Source organism: Sebastes fasciatus, chromosome 23 (assembly GCF_043250625.1).
Source record: "Sebastes fasciatus isolate fSebFas1 chromosome 23, fSebFas1.pri, whole genome shotgun sequence".
Taxonomy (NCBI): Eukaryota; Metazoa; Chordata; class Actinopteri; order Perciformes; family Sebastidae; genus Sebastes; species Sebastes fasciatus.
The window spans coordinates 9,771,537-9,793,077 of record NC_133817.1 but is presented as its reverse complement, the minus strand read 5'-3'; the positions used below and the strand labels follow the sequence as shown (position 1 = coordinate 9,793,077).

General features: G+C 36.4%; 1 protein-coding gene across 2 annotated transcripts; it reads right to left on the bottom strand.

Moving 5' to 3' along the window:
• Positions 1–922: 922 nt before the first annotated feature.
• On the bottom strand, positions 923–18,210 carry cd9b (CD9 molecule b). Of its 2 annotated transcripts, none has more exons than XM_074626359.1 (8): positions 18,019–18,210; positions 5,915–6,017; positions 3,973–4,070; positions 3,626–3,700; positions 3,430–3,531; positions 2,582–2,671; positions 2,332–2,415; positions 923–1,603 (listed from the first exon to the last, which is right to left on the bottom strand). In XM_074626359.1, exons 1-8 carry the CDS (start codon positions 18,085–18,087, stop codon positions 1,538–1,540), a joined length of 687 nt encoding a protein of 228 aa, XP_074482460.1. In that variant the 5' UTR covers positions 18,088–18,210; the 3' UTR covers positions 923–1,537. The 2 variants fall into 2 exon arrangements, with proteins under 2 accessions (XP_074482460.1, XP_074482461.1); XM_074626360.1 differs by lacking the exon at positions 18,019–18,210 and adding an exon at positions 12,552–12,792.
• Between the last annotated feature and the right edge of the window lie 3,331 nt (positions 18,211–21,541).

Genomic DNA, 21,541 nt, shown 5'->3' with positions numbered 1-21,541 from the left:
ACTCCAGTTTGATTCAGACTCTTCAGGGATATCGAATTTACATTATGATGTAACTGGAATGAAAATGCAAAAGAGCAACTGCAATTTGCATTTTAATTTTAATGTTACATTTGCTTTGTATGGAAGACAGTTTCCACAATTTGTCGGGGGAAAAAACATTTTTTAGTTTTAAAGTTTTTTTCCCCTTATAATTATGAGAGTTAATTCCTGTGTCTCAAGACTTAGTGTCTCATAAAGTATGAGGTTTTATCTCATGAGAACCTTATTCATAATGAGATCTAAGAGCATTTTTCAAACCTAGTTTTGATCACATTTAAGATAATATTTTAAGGATAAATGCACAAAATGTTCAAAAGCATCAACCCTCTAAATGTAACCCTGGTTAGACCAGCCTCATGTTCCATTTCATGGGTGAACGTTTCCTGTTTGTTTTGCTGCGGGTGAGGGAAGGAAATGACCCAAAAACAAGTGTTCAACGCGAGTAGTAGAAAGGTTACATATAAAAAGGTCAAATGATCAGCTCATTTCCTGATGCAGACCTAAAAACAGACATATTTCCATGCAATAGTCTGCACACAAACATGCAGCTCTCTTTTAACATGCTCACAGTAGCATGTTAGTATTGCCACTGTGTGGTATTACACCTGCTAATGTTTAGCAGGTGTAAGGTCTATATGAAAAGTTATTTAAAATCAAAGTGTATATGAAGTAGATCTACAGATAAATGATAAATAATGTGAAGAACTCTGAGAAAATCTGGTGATTTTGGACCCTACAAATAAAGTAATCTCATCCTGCTCAGTAAACAAAAGCTCTTTTACCACCTACAATTAACATCAACCTACATTTAATTGAATCAGTCACTGAGTGAAGACATCAATATTTGACGACCGTTGTTTACAAAGTCTTAGTTCGGCACAAATCAGTGTTCATTAGTTCATTTATTTGGCATTTTAAAGATATATTTGAACTGCATTCATCAAAATATTTGCATAAAACTCCACAGTTCCGCTTTTTATAAAAATCAAAAACATGTAACTTCAGGAACGAGCAAAAATTAAAATAAAAAAAAAAAAAAAGAAAATGTTGCGCAGTAAAATTCAGTTAGCTGCAAAAACGCCTGTTAGATTACAAACCAACCACAGGCAAACGTTTAACACATTTTACATAAACTGAACTGATATTATCCAACAGTAAAGAGTTAATAGTTGTGATCTTCAACGTCCTCCAGAGGGCAGCAGAGTCATTAATGTCTCTCTTTCCTGCAGACCTGTTCTGATGAAAAGCAGGATGTAGATTTAATAAACTGGGTACCAAAATAAAAACACAACTTTGTAGCTTTAGATTACATTTGAGCCAAACAATTACTTGGTCCTATATTCTCTCACTGGTGTGTTCATCCTGTATGGATCCAAGCAGTAAACTAAGGGATGACTGTTATGATTATTAAACTGATATAATCTCTAAAAGGAGAAGTTGTGAAAGTGAGGACACAAGTTAAAGATGGAGGGTTTTTTGTTTTTTTGTGGTGTTTTGTTCAGACGAAGTCCCGGGACCTCTTAATGGCACAGCAGAGCATCATGCTGAAGATCATCCCGAAGATCTGCGGAGAGGAAGAGGAGGAGGAGGAGAGGAATATACAGGGTTAAAACCACATTTGAATTCTTCTATTCTTTATGGTCATATGCACAGAGAGAAGTCGTTCGCAATGTAATTCTTAGCTCGCCCTCCAACAATGCTCATACAAATATGTATAAAAAAATTTGAATCTAATACATAAAATAATGCAGCAAGTAAAATATAATAATATGAAATATAATACTGCGGTAGACAGGTGTACAGTAAAACAGCGCCGCCGCTAGGCACACGTGCATCATGCTGTGAAGGTGATAAGTTTCTGCTCTCATCTTAATGCTGCATCTTGTCAAACTCTACAGAGTAAGAACATGAGCAGAGGTGGCAGCGGATGTGTGGTTTTTGTGTGTAAAACTACAGAAGTTTGTGACGGAAATTAAACATTTCCGTTGCAGAGTTGGAGTGATGTAGTGTTGAAGGTCGTGAAGGTTTACGTTTGAGGTCGCAAAACTCAAGTGTGCAGAGTTCAGGGGCTTTTGACAGTCACACTGGGGCTCATTCTTTATTTTATACTATTGTCTCTTATTCCTCTGCTATTTAGTCAAATAGATTTTAGACGCACATGTATTAGACATCACCTGACGAAGGTCCATGGCCGAAATGTCGTCTCTAATGAACTGACAACCTTTTCTTTCATTGCATTATTAGATAACACTTAGCATAGACGCACTAATGAATTTACTCCAGATTACTCACCATGATGACGCCGATACCGATGCCGACTCCGCCGATAATGTGCAATTTGTTGTTGAACACCTCATCAATGGCAGCCGGACAGCTCTGATAGAAATGCAGAAAGATATCAACATTTATTTTGAAGTTTAAAAAAATATGAAATCTGATAATTAGATAGACATTTTCTATTTTACATCAATATAAATGTCTCCATGTGACCTTTGACCCCTGTGTTAGTCAGTCAGAAACCCTGTACTGTATGCGGTGTTACCGTGGTGATGAGGACCTCCAGTCCCTCCTTCTTGGGGCAGATATCTTTGGCAGCGTCGATCACCGTCCCCGTGGGGCCGCAGCAGTCCAGCTGTGAAACGGAAACAACACCACAACTTTAGTTCCTCCAAGATAAAAAAAATACAGACGTCACGTCAGACAATTCATTAGTTATTTCATAAAGTTATCAGATGTGTTCTTATAGCTTCCATTCATTATATACAGTCCATGTTAGCCGCACACATCCCTACATCTTACACTGAAAATATCAGATACTATAAAATAAAATATCAAACAAGTGCATGTAAGGAAGTGTCGTCTTGTGTTTGTTTTTTGCTGCATGTGAAAAGGCCAAGATGTGATGAACTAAAAATTCAGTGTGATACAGATATCACACACTTCAGTGTTTGCAGATTGTGATACAGATATCTTGCAGTTTAAATAAAGGCTCCAAAGTGCCTTTCAGAATAAAAGACATCACGGTAAAACTTAAGGAGCAATATGTAGTATTGACAGCTAGCGTTTTAAAATGGATAGTCCAGATTCACACAACAGTTAGTGTGTGTTAACATCACGACGTTAGCCTGTTTGTTTGCTTGCTTCCACGACTGCAGAAGGCTGTGTTTGCGTGCCACTTTGTTTCATTTGTGGCGTTTGGGTGTTGAAACAGGCAGTGGACGGGATCACCGATCCAAAACAAAAACAGACGTTCTGGACCAGAATGGAAATTTCAAAAGGAGAACATACTGGCTGAAGCATCGTTGCCAGTATTTCAATTTGTTTAATTTGTTTTTCAATTTTATTGCATATTGGTCCTTTAAACATTCATATATGTGTGTGTGTTCTTACTCCAAAGTGGATGAGACGCAGCGTCTCCTTCAGTGCTTCCTGTTTGGTGTCTTTATAGTTGGTGTAGGTCTGCTTATAGAACTCGGTGACTTCCTCCACCACCTGAAAGAAAGAAAAAAAAACTCCACTTAAATTACAGTTTGAATGCCGACTCTGCCCGCCAACAACAAAAACAAAATGTGTGTGCGTTGTGTACCCTGTCCTTGTTGGAGAGGCCCCAGATCCCGGCAGCCACTTCCGCGGCGAAGATGACGAGCAGGAAGAAGAAGAACTAAACAAGAAAGACAAGAAAGTCTGTTTTATCAGCATGTTTCTGGATCTGCAGTTTATTATGTAAGGGATACTGTACAGCGAGCCGGTCATTGAGCAAAGAGAACTGCGACAGGTCGACAGGTGATCCAACAATGACTGAAAGACACTCAACGACGTCACAGTCTAAAAGACGTGACCGTCAAACATTATCAATTAAAACCAAATTTTAGGAGCTCTGGAGTCACCACCAAAAATCATCTCTTCCAGTGCTGAACAGAAAGAATGACTCACCAATCCCAGCATGCACGGCGACTCTTTGATTGCTCCGCAGCATCCCAGGAAGCCCACGACCATCATCAGAGCCCCCGCCGCAACCAGGATGTACACACCTACAGAACAACGGGATGAGACACATTAGAGACAATATCAGGATACTTTTACTATCTCTGATCAGAGTCATTGATCCAATCAACATGGACATACTGATGCTAAAATATGAGTCTAGCTAACTTTAACTTATCGTAACGCCCAGTTCTTGCCAAGACAAAGCCCTACTTTGTACATCACTACCTGATAACTATAGTTTACAATCTTGCACACAAAACACACCGAGCTTCAAAAATATGATGCTTTGTTTTAACTTAAACTACTCAACAGTTTATACAAGCACAGCTGAATTGATTAATCAATTAGTTGATTGACAGAATATTAATGGTAGTAGTTTTTCGTGCAAGAATATGTCATGGTTCCAGCTTCACACATGATTTGCTGCATTTCCTTTAATTATTTATTTAATTTTTATATATTTTCTAATTTTTATATCTTCAGTTTTAAATGAGTTTGTTTGTTTTCTTTTCTTTTTCTGCATCGAGTACTTTTACTTTTAATACATTTTTGTGATTAAACTTACTTTTACTTAAGTTACCTTTTCAATCACATTAAAAAATTAAACCTCTGTTATCATGAACAATAATACACCCCTAACTCACATATGATTTGCCTACAGTCGGTCCCTTATCTGCTTCTCGTTCGTTAATTTGCATCAGAAATTTGCATCGTAGCGTCAAACCTAGATGAGTTCAGGGTACTGATGTTACTCTACTCAGTCAGTAGTGCGTTGTGTTTTAGTAGTTCCTTCTTGTTTGTGGTTATGAATCATATTCAGCATTCAAAACATCTCATCAACAAGCCATAAATTGCACTGAATTTCCAAACTTAAACTAAAAAAACTAATTAGAAAAGTGATTTCAGCGCCATCAATAAACACCCAGCGTCTTTATAATGTGGCTTTCGTAATGATGAATCATAAATAAAAAGATAAAAATATGCCTGTAGGATAACAATAACCACAGCACTGATGTCATGGGTACATTAACCACACACATATTCCTCCTCCCAAGCTGTTATTAAGATGTTTGTCATTTCTAAACAATCCTCTGTCGCCTCGCTGCCCACTCCACTTATCAGTTTGATGGAAGCGAAACACAAAGAGTGAAGGGAGGGAGAGAGAGAGAGTCTCTCTTTCTGTGAGTTCCTCACACAACACAACAGTGGAGGAACAAAGACGTCCCTGTCAGCTAGAGAAGAATGAACGCTATGTGTTGAGTGGAGGGCTCTGCCGGGCCGGAGGAACCGCCTCGCTGTGGACCAACGGTGGCCTCAGCTGCCCTCGGCAGTACGCCCTGCTGTCTGCTTCTCTAACTCAGATTGGTCCTGATGTAGCGCTACTGTCCATCCATCAAGTCACATCTGACAAATACATGACATTCCTGATTTCAGGCATTGGATACCAGAGGATTGTATCCACAAAACATCCAAAAGGATATTTTTGTGGTGCCCGAATTAATGATAACAGTCGAAAAGACGACTGGTCGTGGTGGGTTGCTGTGGACTTGAAGCGCCGAGGATGTGATGAAGTTTGACTTGTAGAAGAGGCTTGCTGTTTATGGATTGTCTTTACACAGCTTGCAGTCGTGTTCGCCCAACCACCATAGCCATAACCCTAACCCTAGCCATACCAATGACAACTTTTGGTACTTACAACACTTTGACACAGTGTGGTCAGAGCTAAAAAAAGCACTGCAGTTTGACATCGAGCCTAATCAACTCCTGTTTAATGTGTGTTAAAGTGAAGGTGGAGCGTCCAACTGGGATGTTATTAACAGGAAGACACTACAGAGTCCCAGTAAGGGCCGACTGTAAAGACAGTATAGTGTAAAGTCAAAGGCCTTACCAGTGAAGAAGACTGTAGGTGAGTCCTCTCCTTCAAACAGTGCCGCCGTCCTGGAGTCAAAACGCAGCCACAGGCCCACAGCCAGCACCGCAGTACCTGCCAGCTACATGAGAAACACAGAAAACTTGTATGAACAGGTCAGAAAACAGGGAAATTAAACTCTTTACTGTCACCTTTAAGTCTTATTCAGTACTGCTAACATGATGATGTTTAGCAGGTATGATATCCGTGTCCCAAATCCACACTACATATTAATTCTATGCAGGTTTTGAGTATGTATGTAGTGTTTTCACACCAGAAAGTATATGCTAAGCGAAACAGTTAGTATGCATACTTATTGTTGATGTACACTATTCTCCCACATTGCATTGCACAAATTGAAGTTGCACTACTGCTCACAGCTGGATTAAATTAAGCAGTTTGATCAAAGAGTATAGAAGAAAAGAGACGAAACTCTGGCGTTTTTTTTATACAACAGCCACTGCCGTCATTTTTGACACTTCTTATATTTATAATATTTTATTGTTCCACACAGGCCATTTCGGTAGAATATGACGATATAAAATAAAAAACGTTGTTTTATTTTTGTACGACACTTTTTTGGCAGACGTTTTACTGGCGTCTGCTAGTCGCTTTCAGTCCAAAATGGTGGAAGCGTAGCTTTGCTGCTGGACGCTGATGTTGCAATGAATAATTGACTTTCACATCTTGGCGATATACGTTCTTTGGTTTGCCTTTTGACGTTATATAACAGGGTCATATATGAAGAGATCCCGGTGTCGCCGTGTCCTTTCTAACACAACACAATGCAGAAGTCCACCGGCTACAGTTTCACATATTTCATCACTTCCCATTAGTAAAAGAGTTAAGTATGTTGGTTTCTCTTATACTAACTGCATGGAGTATACTATAAACACTGTACACTGCATACAGTTAGTGTATGGAATTGGGAAACAGCTGAAGTTGATGGGAATGTGACTAGTTTTGCAGGTATAAGTATTGACTAATTCATATTTTAATGAAGAAAAGTCAGGGAATCACCAGAGTTACTGCAATCCATCCTGAGAGGAACATGAATGTCTGTACTGAATTTCATGACGAACCATTGTAGGGAACTTCCTCTTATGTACAACGTAATCATGTTAACTTCCCTTGTGGTTGATAATGCTGAATCCTGTCTGACTGAATGAATCATGGCCTGATTAACTAAACTAAAGCATTGTTTCCCACCTGGATGTCATCAGAAGATGATCAGAAAGCTAATGAACAAAGATATGCAAGATATTAACTGATTGCCAAGGAGAACGAGGAGCTAATGGTTGAAAAATGAAGCCAAACATGCTGCTTCACATTCCCCCGAACACCCAACCCACCCCGAGGAACCGGATCAACAAGCAGCTCTTCTAGTGGAAGAACTTTTACTTGACGAATTCATAGATCTCTATCCAGAACAACACAAGTTATACACCACAAAATAAGCACGACAGCAGATAAAGGATAGTCATATTGTGTATGTCTGTCTCCCATGGCGTTCAACCAAAATAATAACCCACAGGAATGACTCAATATCTCCATAGCAACCGCAAAACACAAGTTTACATCAACTCTTTGTTGCCACCCAAATAACTCCCATAATGTCCCACAGCGCGCTGCTGACGCCTGTGTTGTTGTGCAACAGGAGGGATGTGTGAGGCAAAGTATCCACGGTGCTAACTTGCAGCATTACGCCCCAACATGTCCTCCTCCGTCACAGTCTGATGACCGTGAATCAGCGGACACGCATCATCACCGCAATGTGCAGGGCGGGAAACATGTGGGATAATGGTCTGTGACAAACCAGCAACTGATTTTTTTTGTTACCAAACCGTTTTTACCGAGTGTCAAGTGCAGAAATATTCCTACCAGACACCATGACGCTGTAATATCATGTCCATGGGATCAATTTCCCCGTGGATCCGTCACAAAATCTTTCTTGAATTGTCTTTATCAGATATGTCCACCATCAATAGGACCATAAGTTGCAATAAAAAATAAAATAAAGCAATCCAAATAATAGCAGGAGCCCTATGTCACATGGAAGTTCAGCATATTAAAGATTGATTTGCCCTAAATGGCTTCACAAAACACAAAAGGCCACGCCGGAAAACCAGGAATGAAAGTCTAGAAAATTAATTTAATTCAATCCTAATCCAGCGTTTATTGTGTTTGTTTTATCTTAAACATACTTTAACTTCAATGTGGAGTTAATATCTGCCAGTGGAGTCCACTGAACATTTCATGTCCATGGCACATTGACACATTTATCCATTTCATACTGACTCATGTGTCTGAACTTTGCAATACCCAACATAAACTCCCACTCAGCAAAAATTAAGACAATAATTCAACAAAGGTCAACCTAAAAATCACAGTACAGATCTAACTATACACATTCCCACAGATTGACAATGCTCAATGAGCATATTTTGCCCAGAATAAGCCAACAAGTACATTCATATTTCACATTTTACATCCCACTATGACAACAATTATACCGAACCACCAAATATAGCTTTATTTATCCCTATATTCCAGGTATCAGTACAGGCAGACACCAAGTTCAGGTATCAAAATTAGTATTCGGAAAGACTCCCAAGGTGTATTTCGTCAAAAAAACATCCAATCACAAAGCGGAAAATTCTGTTACACACATCGCTAACAGCAAGTGGAAGATAAATATTACACTGTTGTGAAAATTGGGTAAACTCTGGATTAATTCAGCAAATATAGCGCCATGTTTTGTTCTCAAATGCGACAACTGAGCGTTTTAACTTTGACATGCTTCTGAATGGCTTCTAATATTGTAGTATTTAGTGCCTGACCAGACAAAAATATGACTTCTCAGAAACTAACTTGAAATAATTAAAACTGGTCATCATAACACAAACCTGTGTCTCCCATATTTTAAGTAACATTGAGGGTATGAATCTACTATACTAGACTTGCGTGTGATAAAACAGACGGATATAAAGCCCCGCCTATGGCAGCTACATTAATTATAGAAGTCTGAATCACAAGACATGTAGATTCAGCTAATCTTTGTCCCATTTTCACCACCACACCTAAAGATCTGTCAGCACAACACCTCATGGCAAAACTATGACTAGTGTTCAGTGTAATAGTGTAGTCAGAGTACAGACACACCTCATCATCCATTAAAACCTTCACATGGAGCCTCGAGTCGAGCTTAAACTGCAGCTGAACTCTGGATCACATTCGTCAAAGTGCGACTTATTGTGATCTTAACAATGAATGTGTTTTCTGTGTATTTACTGAACACTCCACTGACAATATGTGTACATTTGAGAGGGTTTAAAATACATTTTGTCAACTCACTTTATATATAGAGTACCTGCAGTTTACACACTCACGGTACAAAGTATAAAGTCAACACTAACTGACTATAGTTTCACATGAAACTTGTCACTTTGTTCAGTTGCACCATCTTTACCAACACTATAACTTTACAAAGTCAATTTTTACTTCATTATTCTCATTTTCATTGAAAAACATAACATGAATATGGTGTGATTTTTGTGGCGATCTGAACCAAACAAAGATGCTTTCTTAAGTCTGACTATGATGTGTAGGCCAGGACATCTCTGCAGCACCACAATATTTAATTTTAAATAGTATTTTGACACATATTTCGCCTTTAACAAATATTGCGCCTCCTGCAATTAGAAAATTGCAGTACGCCATACTGTGAATTCAATAAAATTGGGATTAATTGTGCAGCCCGTAGTAGAAAATGACATTTCACCAGTGCAGCTTTTGTGGTAAAATGGGACAGAAAGCCACTAGTGACTGAAATTAAGAGACCTACAATAGTTTGATGTTTAATGGAAAAGGAGAAAGTACTGTATAAGAATTATGGACTATAGTTGACATGTGGTACAAAGTGTTTGTTGAATTATTAATGAGGGAAAAGAAGTTCGATCACTTCTGTTGTCCTTTAAAGTGACATAAATATATAAATATTAACAAATGTCTCTGGAAAACTACCATCTTAACGAAGAAATCGTGCGGAAGTCAACGACGAAACAGTCACAGTTTGTGTTGTGTGTCGTCAGAAGCAGTTCTCAAGTGAATGCAGCATAAAAATCACTCATGTAAACCCAGCCATAGTAACTGTACAGCACAACACTGAGCGGTCCAGTCAGTATCATGACAAGAAGTGACCTGCTCAGGATGAGGTGGAAAATATAAGTTACTACAGTAACTACCTCATCTGGTGCAACCTGTTTTTACTGACTTATATCCCACAGCTATGTTTGAACTTAAACAGCTGCTGCAACAGCCTGCAGAGCTCTTAACATATGCATAAAAGGCCACATTTAGGGAAATAGATCCATGACGTTTTAGCCTATCTTAGCACTGAGATCTTTCAATCTGACAGCTTAATAGTGCTCTCTAATTTAAAGACAAAACTGGAAACTCAAGTGTCCTGAATAATAGATGCTATTTGTGTTAATATACAGTACATGCACTCAGGAGAGTTGGTGTGTTTGTGTAGTCGAGGCAGCGATGAGGCGTCTTAAATGTCCTGGTAGAAACCGCCTTTTCCCCCTGAGGTTCCCATTATCTGTCATTAACCACAGACGGCTCTCTGCAGCACCATTAGAGGAGCAAACGCTACCAGCGACATGAATTATTACTGGAGATGTTTGACAGCTTTTGTAAGCCTCAAAGCACAAGAAAACTGTTCCGACACAAACAAAATAGTTTCTTGCAGAGGAAGATATCCTCCAAGACAACGTGGATCGTGGGAAATGTAGTCTTCTAGAAACAGGAACAAGGAGCCCAATTTGTTTACAGTAACGCTAAATACATTTCAGAATAAATAAACTAATCTAATCTGATGTTTATGCCTCTCTCTTTAAATCAGACTGCTCCTTCACTTGTCCACCCCATCGCTGTCTGTACCATCATTACACCCTCAAATAGTCAAAACAGTCATTAAAGCGTGGACTAACAGTCAGTGTGTTCGTCTAACTCTGTAAACAAGTCATCAAGGTAATAATACAGTAGGCAGTGTGCATATTTGGGAGTAGATCTCTGTGTGAAATACACAAATAGTTAAATAACTTTCACTTTAACATAGTGCATCCTTGGAGTTTTCAAACAAATTTCAAACTGCAATGTGAAACTGGAAAATGTGAAACCATGAAGTGGCTCCAGTTATTTCTATCTTTGACTATGTTTCAGACACACAATTGTATTAAGGAATTTGCATTTTTGCAAGCAGTAAAAGGCTCCGCTGCAAGGACTGATCCACCCTAAATACAAACAGATATTAACATTAGATTTGAGTTAAATCAACAACACTAAAAACTGAAGGATGAGGTGCACCTGGATCTAAATATGATTGGATGTTAGATGTCAGCTGGTAGGCAAACAGCTCATGAATGAGCCAAACATGAATGCAATGTTTCATTACATATTCTCTCTACGGCTTTCAAAGTTAATGCGATCATTTTACGCCACTAATTGCTTTAACGCAACTTTTTTTTAGGTTATAGTGGGCTCAGTTTTTCTAACCATTATAACTATTTTTATTGGAAGTCTCATCCCATCAAGCTGTATCAACAAAAAGAAAACTGCATGTGATCTGCCCCCAATGTTATAAGTGGCAGATTATTAATAAGATAAAAATGAGGTGAACTGGCTAGTTAATAAAATGTCCCAGAGCCCTTCAGAGTGTCTTTGTTGGACCAACAGTCCAAAAACTAAAGATATTTAATTTACAATGAAATTAACAGAGGAAAAAACAGCAAATTGTCACATTTGAGAGGCTGGAACCAGAGAATATGTCGCATTAATGCTCAATAAATGACTTAAAAGAATACTCAAATAAGAAAATTATGATACCAAATGTTATTAATCTTGATAAATGGCTCATCCACTGGATTTATTGTAATTTTCCAAAATTAAAAATAGTGATTGAGACTACCAAATCAAACTATGTATATATTTCGGAAATATTTATGTTATACAGCGGATTACACATTCAATATGAACTGTATTTTGTAGGTAGATGTTTTGTAGCTCCCCCAGGACGAACACCACGTGTTTTAATATCATGCCAGTCATTGTTTTTTCAGAGTACACATCAACTTTTCCACTGACACACTTTTCCTGAAGGCACAATGTGGCCCAGAAGACGGCAGGTGAATTTACTTACCCAATCGTCCTCTTGTTGTCACATTTTCAGGCCAAAAAAAGTTTATTTTCTTAAAGAAATTATGAATTAATTCTGTTTTATGCTGTATTTGTAAAACATTGTTTTTGTTTAGCCTCAACATAAGGCTAAAAACTTTCTGAAGTAGTTTTGAGTTTGATTTAAGTTGCCTTAGGTGCCTTTTTTACCAGAATTTACCCTCCAAAAAACAAAAGTTAAACAGCCTCTAACATCAAACAATACTCAGTAACAAACTCCTCAAACTAAAACAGATTTAGAGCTTATTTTAACTTCTCTTTTCTTTGACAAGTCACTGAAACCTAAAAAGGAAGCAACAAAATCCCTTAAAACAGCAGCTTAAATATAAGAGTCTCATGTTTCAACCACAGCTACCGTTGCGTAAGTGACACTACATACCCAGAAGAGAAAGTTGAACACAAACACCAGGTATTTGATACACTTCAGTGCCCCCATGGCTCCAAACAGCTCAAGATTTAGATGCTTTTTAAAGAAGGAAATCCAAATGCGAGCGTCCTCTGTTCAGGAGTTAAACCGTCTTCTTTGTGGGAGGAAGGAAGTGGACAGAGTGAAGAGAAGAAGATTTTTTTGTGAACCACACCCTGCATGGCTCACCTGGGTATACTTAGGAAGTTAGGGGGAGGGACGGGGAGGTGGGAGGAGGTGTGGGAGTGATATATGCTCCAGAGGACTTCAAACAGAGTATTAGAGGAGGAAATCACAGCAGGTGAATGCAATTATCTGTTCATTTTATCTGTTCTAAATGTACCTTAAAGGGAGATTTGTCAAGTATTTAATACTCTTATCAACATGGGAGTGGACAAATATGCTCTTTAATGCAAATGTATGTATATATCTATTATTCAAAATCAAATAACAACACAAAACAATGACAAATATTGTCCAGAAACCCTCACAGGTACTGCGTTTAGCATAAAAAATATGCTCAAATCATAACATGTCAAACTGCAGCCCAACAGGCAACAACAGCTGTCAGTGTGTCAGTGTGCTGACTTGACTATGACTTGCCCCTAAACTGCATGTGATTATCATAAAGTGGGCATGTCTGTAAAGGGGAGACTCGTGGGTACCCATAGAACCCATTTTCATTCACATATCTTGAGGTCAGAGGTCAAGGGACCCCTTTGAAAATGGCCATGACAGTTTTTCCTCATCAAAATGTAGCATAAGTTTGGAGCGTTATTTAGCCTGCTTCACGGATTCCTTAGGTTTTCTATTTTCATATGATGCCAGTATCTTCACTCTAGCTTTAAAACTGAGCCCACTACAACCTAGAAATTGCAAATTGTTGAAGAGATTAGTGGTGTTAAAAGAAATTATCATAGATAGATGATAGATAGATAGTTTACTGTCATAGAGGAGTAAAGAAACCAGAAAATAATCACATTTAAGGAGCTAGAATCAGAGACATTTTGACTATTTTTTGCTCAAACCAATTTATCGATTATCAAACTAATCGATTAATCGTTGCAGCTCTACTTCAAATATCTTGTTCTGTCTGACCAAAACTCAAAAGATGTTCATTTACAATGAAAAGCAGCAAATCCTCATTATTGTAAGTGGATAATTGGCATTTTAATAAATGATTAACAATTGAGAAAGAGAGAGGGATAAAGATAGAGAAGATATTGATTATTGAACGAACACTTGGTTCAGTAAAAACAATATTCAGCCTTGTTTTGAACACTTTAAGATCAAACAAGAAGCATAAAATAATGTGGAAGAAGAGGCACGAAGCTTCACAGGTGTATTCACACACACCTCGTGGGACTGCTTGGCTTCAGTGTTGTTTGCTGAGGTAACTGGAGCTGCCCTCGTCTCCCAGTAGACCCAGTGAAACCAACAACACTAGCTTTGTCTCCAGGCTGCTGAAGCCTCCCCCATCTCTCTCTCTCTTTCTCTGCTTCATCCCTTCATTCTCTCTTCTCTGCCATGAACTATTGAGTATGCTACTGTCCGCGCTGCAACCTGGTAGATTTGTGTTTATCTCCAGACTCATGTGACACTCTTTGTGTCAGACAGTCTTTAAAAATCAGGAGATAAAGAAAAAAGTGAGAGGGGGTTGTTGGTGAAGGAAGACACAAAAGGAGTGAGATAAGAAGAGGAGGGTGAGCTTGACACAAAAGAGAGGGATTTAGGAAAAAGGAGGGGCTAGGAGGTGATAGAAGAATCACAAGAAAAGGAAGAAAGAGTAAAAAGCATTGATTGCACAACCGATTGGCCTCTATCACGCCCCCTGTTGGGATTTATCAGCATTTTTTTTAACGACAGCCGCCCTAACAAAGGTTCAGAAAAGCCCAACCATGTGTCTAACATATGCTAAATGTAAGTCGACATAAATGGCACAAACTACTTTATAAACTAACTTTCCTCCAGACCAGGACAGGCCTCCATTACAGGGTAATTTAGCTGTGATTTTGATCCAATAACTTGCATTAATGTTTAAAATCCTCTCATCGAGTAAATCTTAAAATAAGCTGTTGATTTCCTGTTTCATTTCAGCCCAATCGCACAGCAGTTCGTCAAATAGTCACGAAACTGAATGTATTGATTTCACAAAGTTAACTTTTTTTCATGATGGTCAGCACGAAATCAATTCGTATGTAATCCACGTAATTGTGAACCACAATTATGGCGTTCGCCATTAAAAGGTTAGGGAGGACGTCGCGGTGGATGCTTGGGTCAAAAAACACAGGACTTTCACTCAGGAAACTATGAAACCACAAGTCAACGTTGATTTATTTGTCACGTAACTTCCGAACTCAAGTTACAGCACTTCCAGTGTTATTAACCGTGATCTTTTCCTAAACCTAACAACGTAGTTTTATTGCTTAAACCTAACCAAGTCGATCTATTCCTAAACCTAACTAAGTAGTTTTATTGCTTAAACCTAACCGAGTCGATCTATTCCTAAACCTAACTAAGTAGTTTTATTGCTTAAACCTAACCAAGTCGATCTATTCCTAAACCTAACTAAGTAGTTTTATTGCTTAAACCTAACCGAGTCGATCTATTCCTAAACCTAACTAAGTAGTTTTGTTGCTTAAACCTAACCAAGTCGATCTATTCCTAAACCTAACTAAGTAGTTTTATTGCTTAAACCTAACCGAGTCGATCTATTCCTAAACCTAACTAAGTAGTTTTGTTGCTTAAACCTAACCAAGTCGATCTATTCCTAAACCTAACTAAGTAGTTTTATTGCTTAAACCTAACCAAGTCGATCTATTCCTAAACCTAACTAAGTAGTTTTATTGCTTAAACCTAACCAAGTCGATTTATTCCTAAACCTAACTAAGTAGTTTTGTTGCTTAAACCTAACCGAGTTGATCTATTCCTAAACCTAACTAAGTCATTTTATTTTGAAAAGATTGGAGTGGACACTGACACGTGTTGCTGGACATTCGTAGGGAAAAGCATGAAAAATACGTTTTTGAAAGTCGTGCTGAGCGTCACGAAAAAAAAGGGAAATTTGTTTCTATGTACACGAATGAAATAGATTAAATTTCTTGAATATTTCACAAACAGCTGTGAGATATGTGTTGTTGATTTGATGTTGTTGAGTCTTTTCTTTGGCCATTCTGTAGATCATTATGAAAATGTTGTTTACATGTCAAAAAATGGTCCAGACTACTAATTGCTAACCGAGGCTGACAGGAAGTGGGACTTGTTGGCTGATATGACGATAACCACATAATGGAGATGCAGTATGTATTGCATGACCAGCTACTGTATTATAAATGAGTGGTCACAGAGACAGTAGTCAGTTTTTACAGTCAATATAGGCGACAACGTGACTATAAATTCATCTATAGTTGAGAGAGTTTAGAAAAAGCTAACTTTCAAGGGTGGAAAATGTTGATTTTGGGTTGATGATGCACTTTCAAATGCAGGTCTCTAGTGCAAAAATCCCACTTTATTTCTCTTGATTCAACAATATAGAGTACTGATCTGATACTTGTGCTGTCTTTTCTGTTTCAGTTTATCTACAGCTGCATGTTGTCAGTCGTGTTGGCTGATGCCACCCAGTTTTAGTCATACAGTAAGTGGTATTTCCTTGTGGGAACGTCCTTTATCTGAACATGTCAAGATTAGATGTCTGCACACATTACCAGTAAAAAACAACCATGTTAGACTGGCTAAGAATGGCTGAGGTCCAATAATAGAAGGGATGACAAATCCAACAGAATGCCCATTCATACAAATTCCAAACATAACTGAGCTTAATAGAGTGTTATATATGTAAGAAAAACACCTAATTAAGATAAAAGTCCATCAACTGTGAGGCTATTATATGTTGTATACAGACTGCTATCATTTTCATAACATAAATGTGGAAATATATACTGTATCTCATGATCAAATGCAATTAGTTACAATTAAATAATTTGGGAGTCGATCAGAAAAACACATGCTGTGTCAGTATGTCTAGATTAATTACACACATACTTTTAAGTGTATCTGCATAAGATTTTAAGATTAATTATGTCCTGATGGGTCTCACACCAAACTCAATGCAGAAATCTGTATATTTAACATTTCTTTGCTTACTGGCTAAAGTGCATTCAACATTAAAGACTGAAATAATAGCAGGGTGCTCTTCAATCTGTCATGAAATTGCACTGATTTCATGAAAATGTCAAGAAATATGGTTGTCCCCAATGGATTAAATCAGGATACAGGAACAATTAAATATGATTGAAAGAAAGACATAAATGGCTATTTTTTATGCCAAACTGTTGAGTTTTTAATGTGTTAACATTAGCTAAAATCAAATTTAACTAGCAAACGGTTACTTATTGTATACAGAATATTTTGGCTAGTATTCCAACATTTGTTAAACAATTTTGAGGTAGTACTGTAGTTAAAATTAAGTAGTTCAATATTAAAGGGATGCACACATTAATACAGCAATGATTATGATCCAATAATATAATATTATTCTGAAATGGGACATTCTGCACTTGATGCCAATACTGTATTTTTAAATAATTTAAATTTTGAAATTGAATTTTGAATTTTTTTTACTTGTAACTTGTATTTTTTTTTCTCTGTGGTATTACTACGTTTACTTAAGTACAATATCTGAGTACTTCTTTCACCTCTGCAGACTGCACATGAGCAGTATAATAAAGTCTCAACATACATCATTTTTAAAACAAATACCCACTATCCAAACATCAAATAAATAATATCCAGTGGTGGAAAAAGATCAGATCTTGTACTTATAGGCTAAGTAAAAATAGCAATACTCCAGTGTAAAAAATACTCATTTAGGCAAAAGTCTTGCATTCAAAATCTTATTCAAGTAAAATCACAAAAGTATTAGCATCATCAAAATATACTTAAAGTACCAAAAGTACAAGTATTCATTATGCAGAATAGCCCATTTCAGAATAATATAATAGCATTGGATTATAAATATTGATGCATTAATGTGTTCATCACTTTAATGTCGCAGCTGGTAAAGGTGAATCTAATTGCATTTACTTTATTTACTGCTGCGTAGCTTATGCTATAATAATACATCATTATTTATTAATTTATTTATATTTTGCATTAATAATCTAAATTTAGAAGGTAGATCTAGAGTAGAAGTGGTAGGCTATAAAGTAAATATGGAAATACTCAAGTAAAATAATGTTACAAGTAACTCAAAAGTACTTGAGTAAATTACTTAGTTACATTCCACCACACCTTAAACAGAATTATCATCATAATAACATGCACACATTTATTGTCAATTTTATGTCTTAGGAAATAAATGCATTAGGATAACTGTTCTTGAAGGTAGTTTAAAATAGCTATAGCTGACTTTGTCATTATTATTTTGAATTTATTAACTTACCCAGAAGACGAAATTAAAGATGAAGAGGGCGTACTTGACGCACAGCTCCCAGCTGCTTAGAGCAGTCATCCCTGCGGTGTGTTTTAACCGTGTCAACAGTGTTAAATATCTGGATATCTTCTTCTCAACGATGCTCTGTCTGTCTGGTTCTTTAGGCGCTCAGTTAGGATGTGAAGCGCTCGGCTCTCTTCGGCTCTCTTCGGCTCTCTTCGGTCACTTCCGCCAGTGTTCGGGTTGGCTGGCTGGAGCAGGGTGGAGAGACAGAGCAGAGACAGAAAAAGAGAGATTTCTGTCTTTCTTTCTCTCTTTTTCTTTTTCTTTCTCGTTCCTTCTTTGGTTCTTTTGTTCCTCTTACAGCTAACCACACGTCCTTTGTTTAAGAAACATGTCACAAATGGTGCCAAAATGATGGGTTATTAAAAAAAGGAAAAAACTCAATAAATATATTGTTTAAAAAACAAAATATCTAAATCTGCAAAGTAGCCACAATTATCACATAAATGTAGTGGCCTCTGAAATTTAGTGAAGTATAAGTATAAAGCAGAAAAATGGAAATACTCAAGTGAAGTACAAGTATCTCAAAATTGTACTTGAGTACTTGAGTAAATGTACTGAATTAAAAGTATGAATTCCCACAAAATGAAAAGCTCTAATATATGATTAAATCGTAACTTCCACTTCTATATAATAATAATAATAATAATAATAATAATAATAATAATAATAATAATAATAATAATAATAATAATAAACTTTATTTATACAACACTTCTCAAAATAAAGTGCTTTACATGGTTGAAATATTTGAGGACTGCAAATAAAATCAGACAATTCAAATAATACCAAAAATAAAATTGAATAAAATACCCAACAATAAATTAAAAATAATAATATATAATAATATATATACAAAATATTATTAATAATTATTTTAAAAATATATAGGTCAGTTTACATTTTTATAACCAATTATTTTATACATTGTGATTGGATTTGCATATTATAATATGTTTTTTTTAATGCTTGATAAATAGCAGTGTCTTGTAATCCCATGTGGGCTGCATGGGGCCAAAATAGCATCACAAATTAAAAAAAAAGACTAACTAGACAAAACAAGAAATCATGCACATAGAGAAACAATTATTTTACAAAAAAAAAGTGAAAATGAGTTATACAAATCACACCCCACCACTCCTCCAAGGATAATGCCTCTGAGTGAAAAAAGACAACAAAGACGAGCAAAAAGTGGAAAAATAATTCCAAAAAGTGTAAAGAGTACATTTTAGTTTAGGTTGAATATTGGGTCAATAAAGAGATATATACTCAAACTGGTCCACATACTGTTTCAGAGGCTTCTCTGCAGCCTGACACCAGATTCATGAATTTGGCAGTAAAAGCATGGTCACAGAGTTTGAACTTTAAACCTCGTCAGCAGACTTCAAAATGCCATGAAGGTCAACACCAACCATAACCAGTGTGTGTGTGTGTGTGTGTGTGTGTGTGTGTGTGTGTGTGTGTGTGGCTATATTCTCTCTCTCTTTCTCTTTGGTGGAAATGTGACTGTTTTTCTTCTTCTGCAGAACAAAGACGACAGTGTGACCGGTCGGCCCACGACTTTTGTTTTTCAGCTGCACACAAACACAGACTGATGATGATGAAGGTGATGATGATGAAGGAGTACAGTGCGACTCAGCTGACCAGAACCACAGATTGGGGGTTTTGATAGGGAAAGTTTTAATATATTAAGGGTTAACTGCAGCTTCATCCTACAGACACAGATTAGTTGGACTATGTTGTGTGTCTATAGTGTCCCAGTCCTCTTACTGAGCTGGATAAAAGACTGAGTGTGTTCCTCTGTAAAACAACACTGCCTTCATCTCCTTCATGGTGTGAGAGTGTGTGTGTGTGTGTGTGTGTGTGTGTGTGTGTTTTGGTCTGCAAAACAACTCGGCGTTCATCTCTGCAGCCATTTACAAAGCTCCCCTTCAGAGCTGCAGCCAGCGCCTCTCTCTCTCTCTCTCTCCCTCTCTCTCTCCCTGTGTGTGTGAATGTGTCAAAAAGGGAGGAAGATGAGGCCGAGAAGGAGGATGTAGAAGATATCATCACATTTCTAACATTTTTCTAGGTTTACACTATGGAAGACGGAACCTGACAAAATCTGAAATAAATGAAAAAATAAATAAAAGACTCAATAAATAAATAAATATGTAATTTAATGCAGAAACATAATATTAAAAATAAATGTAGCCATTAGTTAATTGATAAAATGTGACTTGAAAAATGTGTTTTAATTTACTTCTTTATTTATTTATCTTGTATTTATTCCCTTATTTGTTTACGCTTCTGTTTAATTTTCCCTTTTCTTTATTTATGTATTCATTTTAATTAATGTTTAAATTGTATTATTTATTTTTGCATTTATTCATTTATTTTGTATTTATTTTGTATTTATTATTTATTTTGTATTTATTTTATAATTATTTTTAAATATTTATCTTATTTTTAAGTGTTATATTATCTTATAATGTGTGTATAATTCCCCTTTCTTTATTTATGTATTTATTTTTATTAATCTTTAAATTTGCTTATTTATTTTTGCATTTATTTATTTATTTTGTATTTATTATTTATTTTGTATTTATTTTATAATTATTTTTAAGTATTTATCTTATTTTTAATTGTTATATTATTTTAAAATGTGTGTATAATTCAGTTTTTTTATTCATATATTTATTTTTATTATTTTTTTATTTTTTTATTTATTTTTTTATTCATTTATAAACACAAATGTGCCTGAATAATTTTAATAACATACACAACTAAATAATCTGGAAGCGATCGCCCTCTAGTGGTAACCTTCGGATGCTGCAACAACATTCATCTTTCTTTAGTGATGTACAGATGAAGATTTATGAAACTTTGGGGCTTCAAACAGTGACATCTAGTGGCTTACAGCACTTATAACACCTCTCTGATTGTAATGGTTTTAGTCTCATTAAATAAAAGTTCAACAAGCCTGTGTGCTATCGTTAAATCTGTAACACTTTTGTTTAGAAGTGCTGCATTAAAAGTAGATGTTATTGTGCAATATGTTACAGTAAAATGCATTGTCCAAAAAGCCAATATATAAAATAGTTTTGCTGAAACATTAATGTACTTTAATGGTGTGTCCACTGTGGGCTCATGTGTTTTAACTTTATGGTTGATATTTATGTTTCATTTCATATGAGTCGCATCAATGTGATGTGATGGGAGAATGATATTCATTAAATTAGATAAAATAATTTTATAACATTATTACTTGGTATCAGGAAATGTTCTCATACTCCTTATATCATTATATCTTTCTTGTGTATATCGGCACATCTCTAGCTGATTCCAGTATATTTTAGACTAAATATATTTTGATTTGATTACTTTTAGGCATATGAAATAGATAACTGCACTATATTCATTTTTAACAGTCCCTTCTGCACTATATTCATTTTTTTAATAGTCCTGTATCACAGCTGTTACTCTGCAC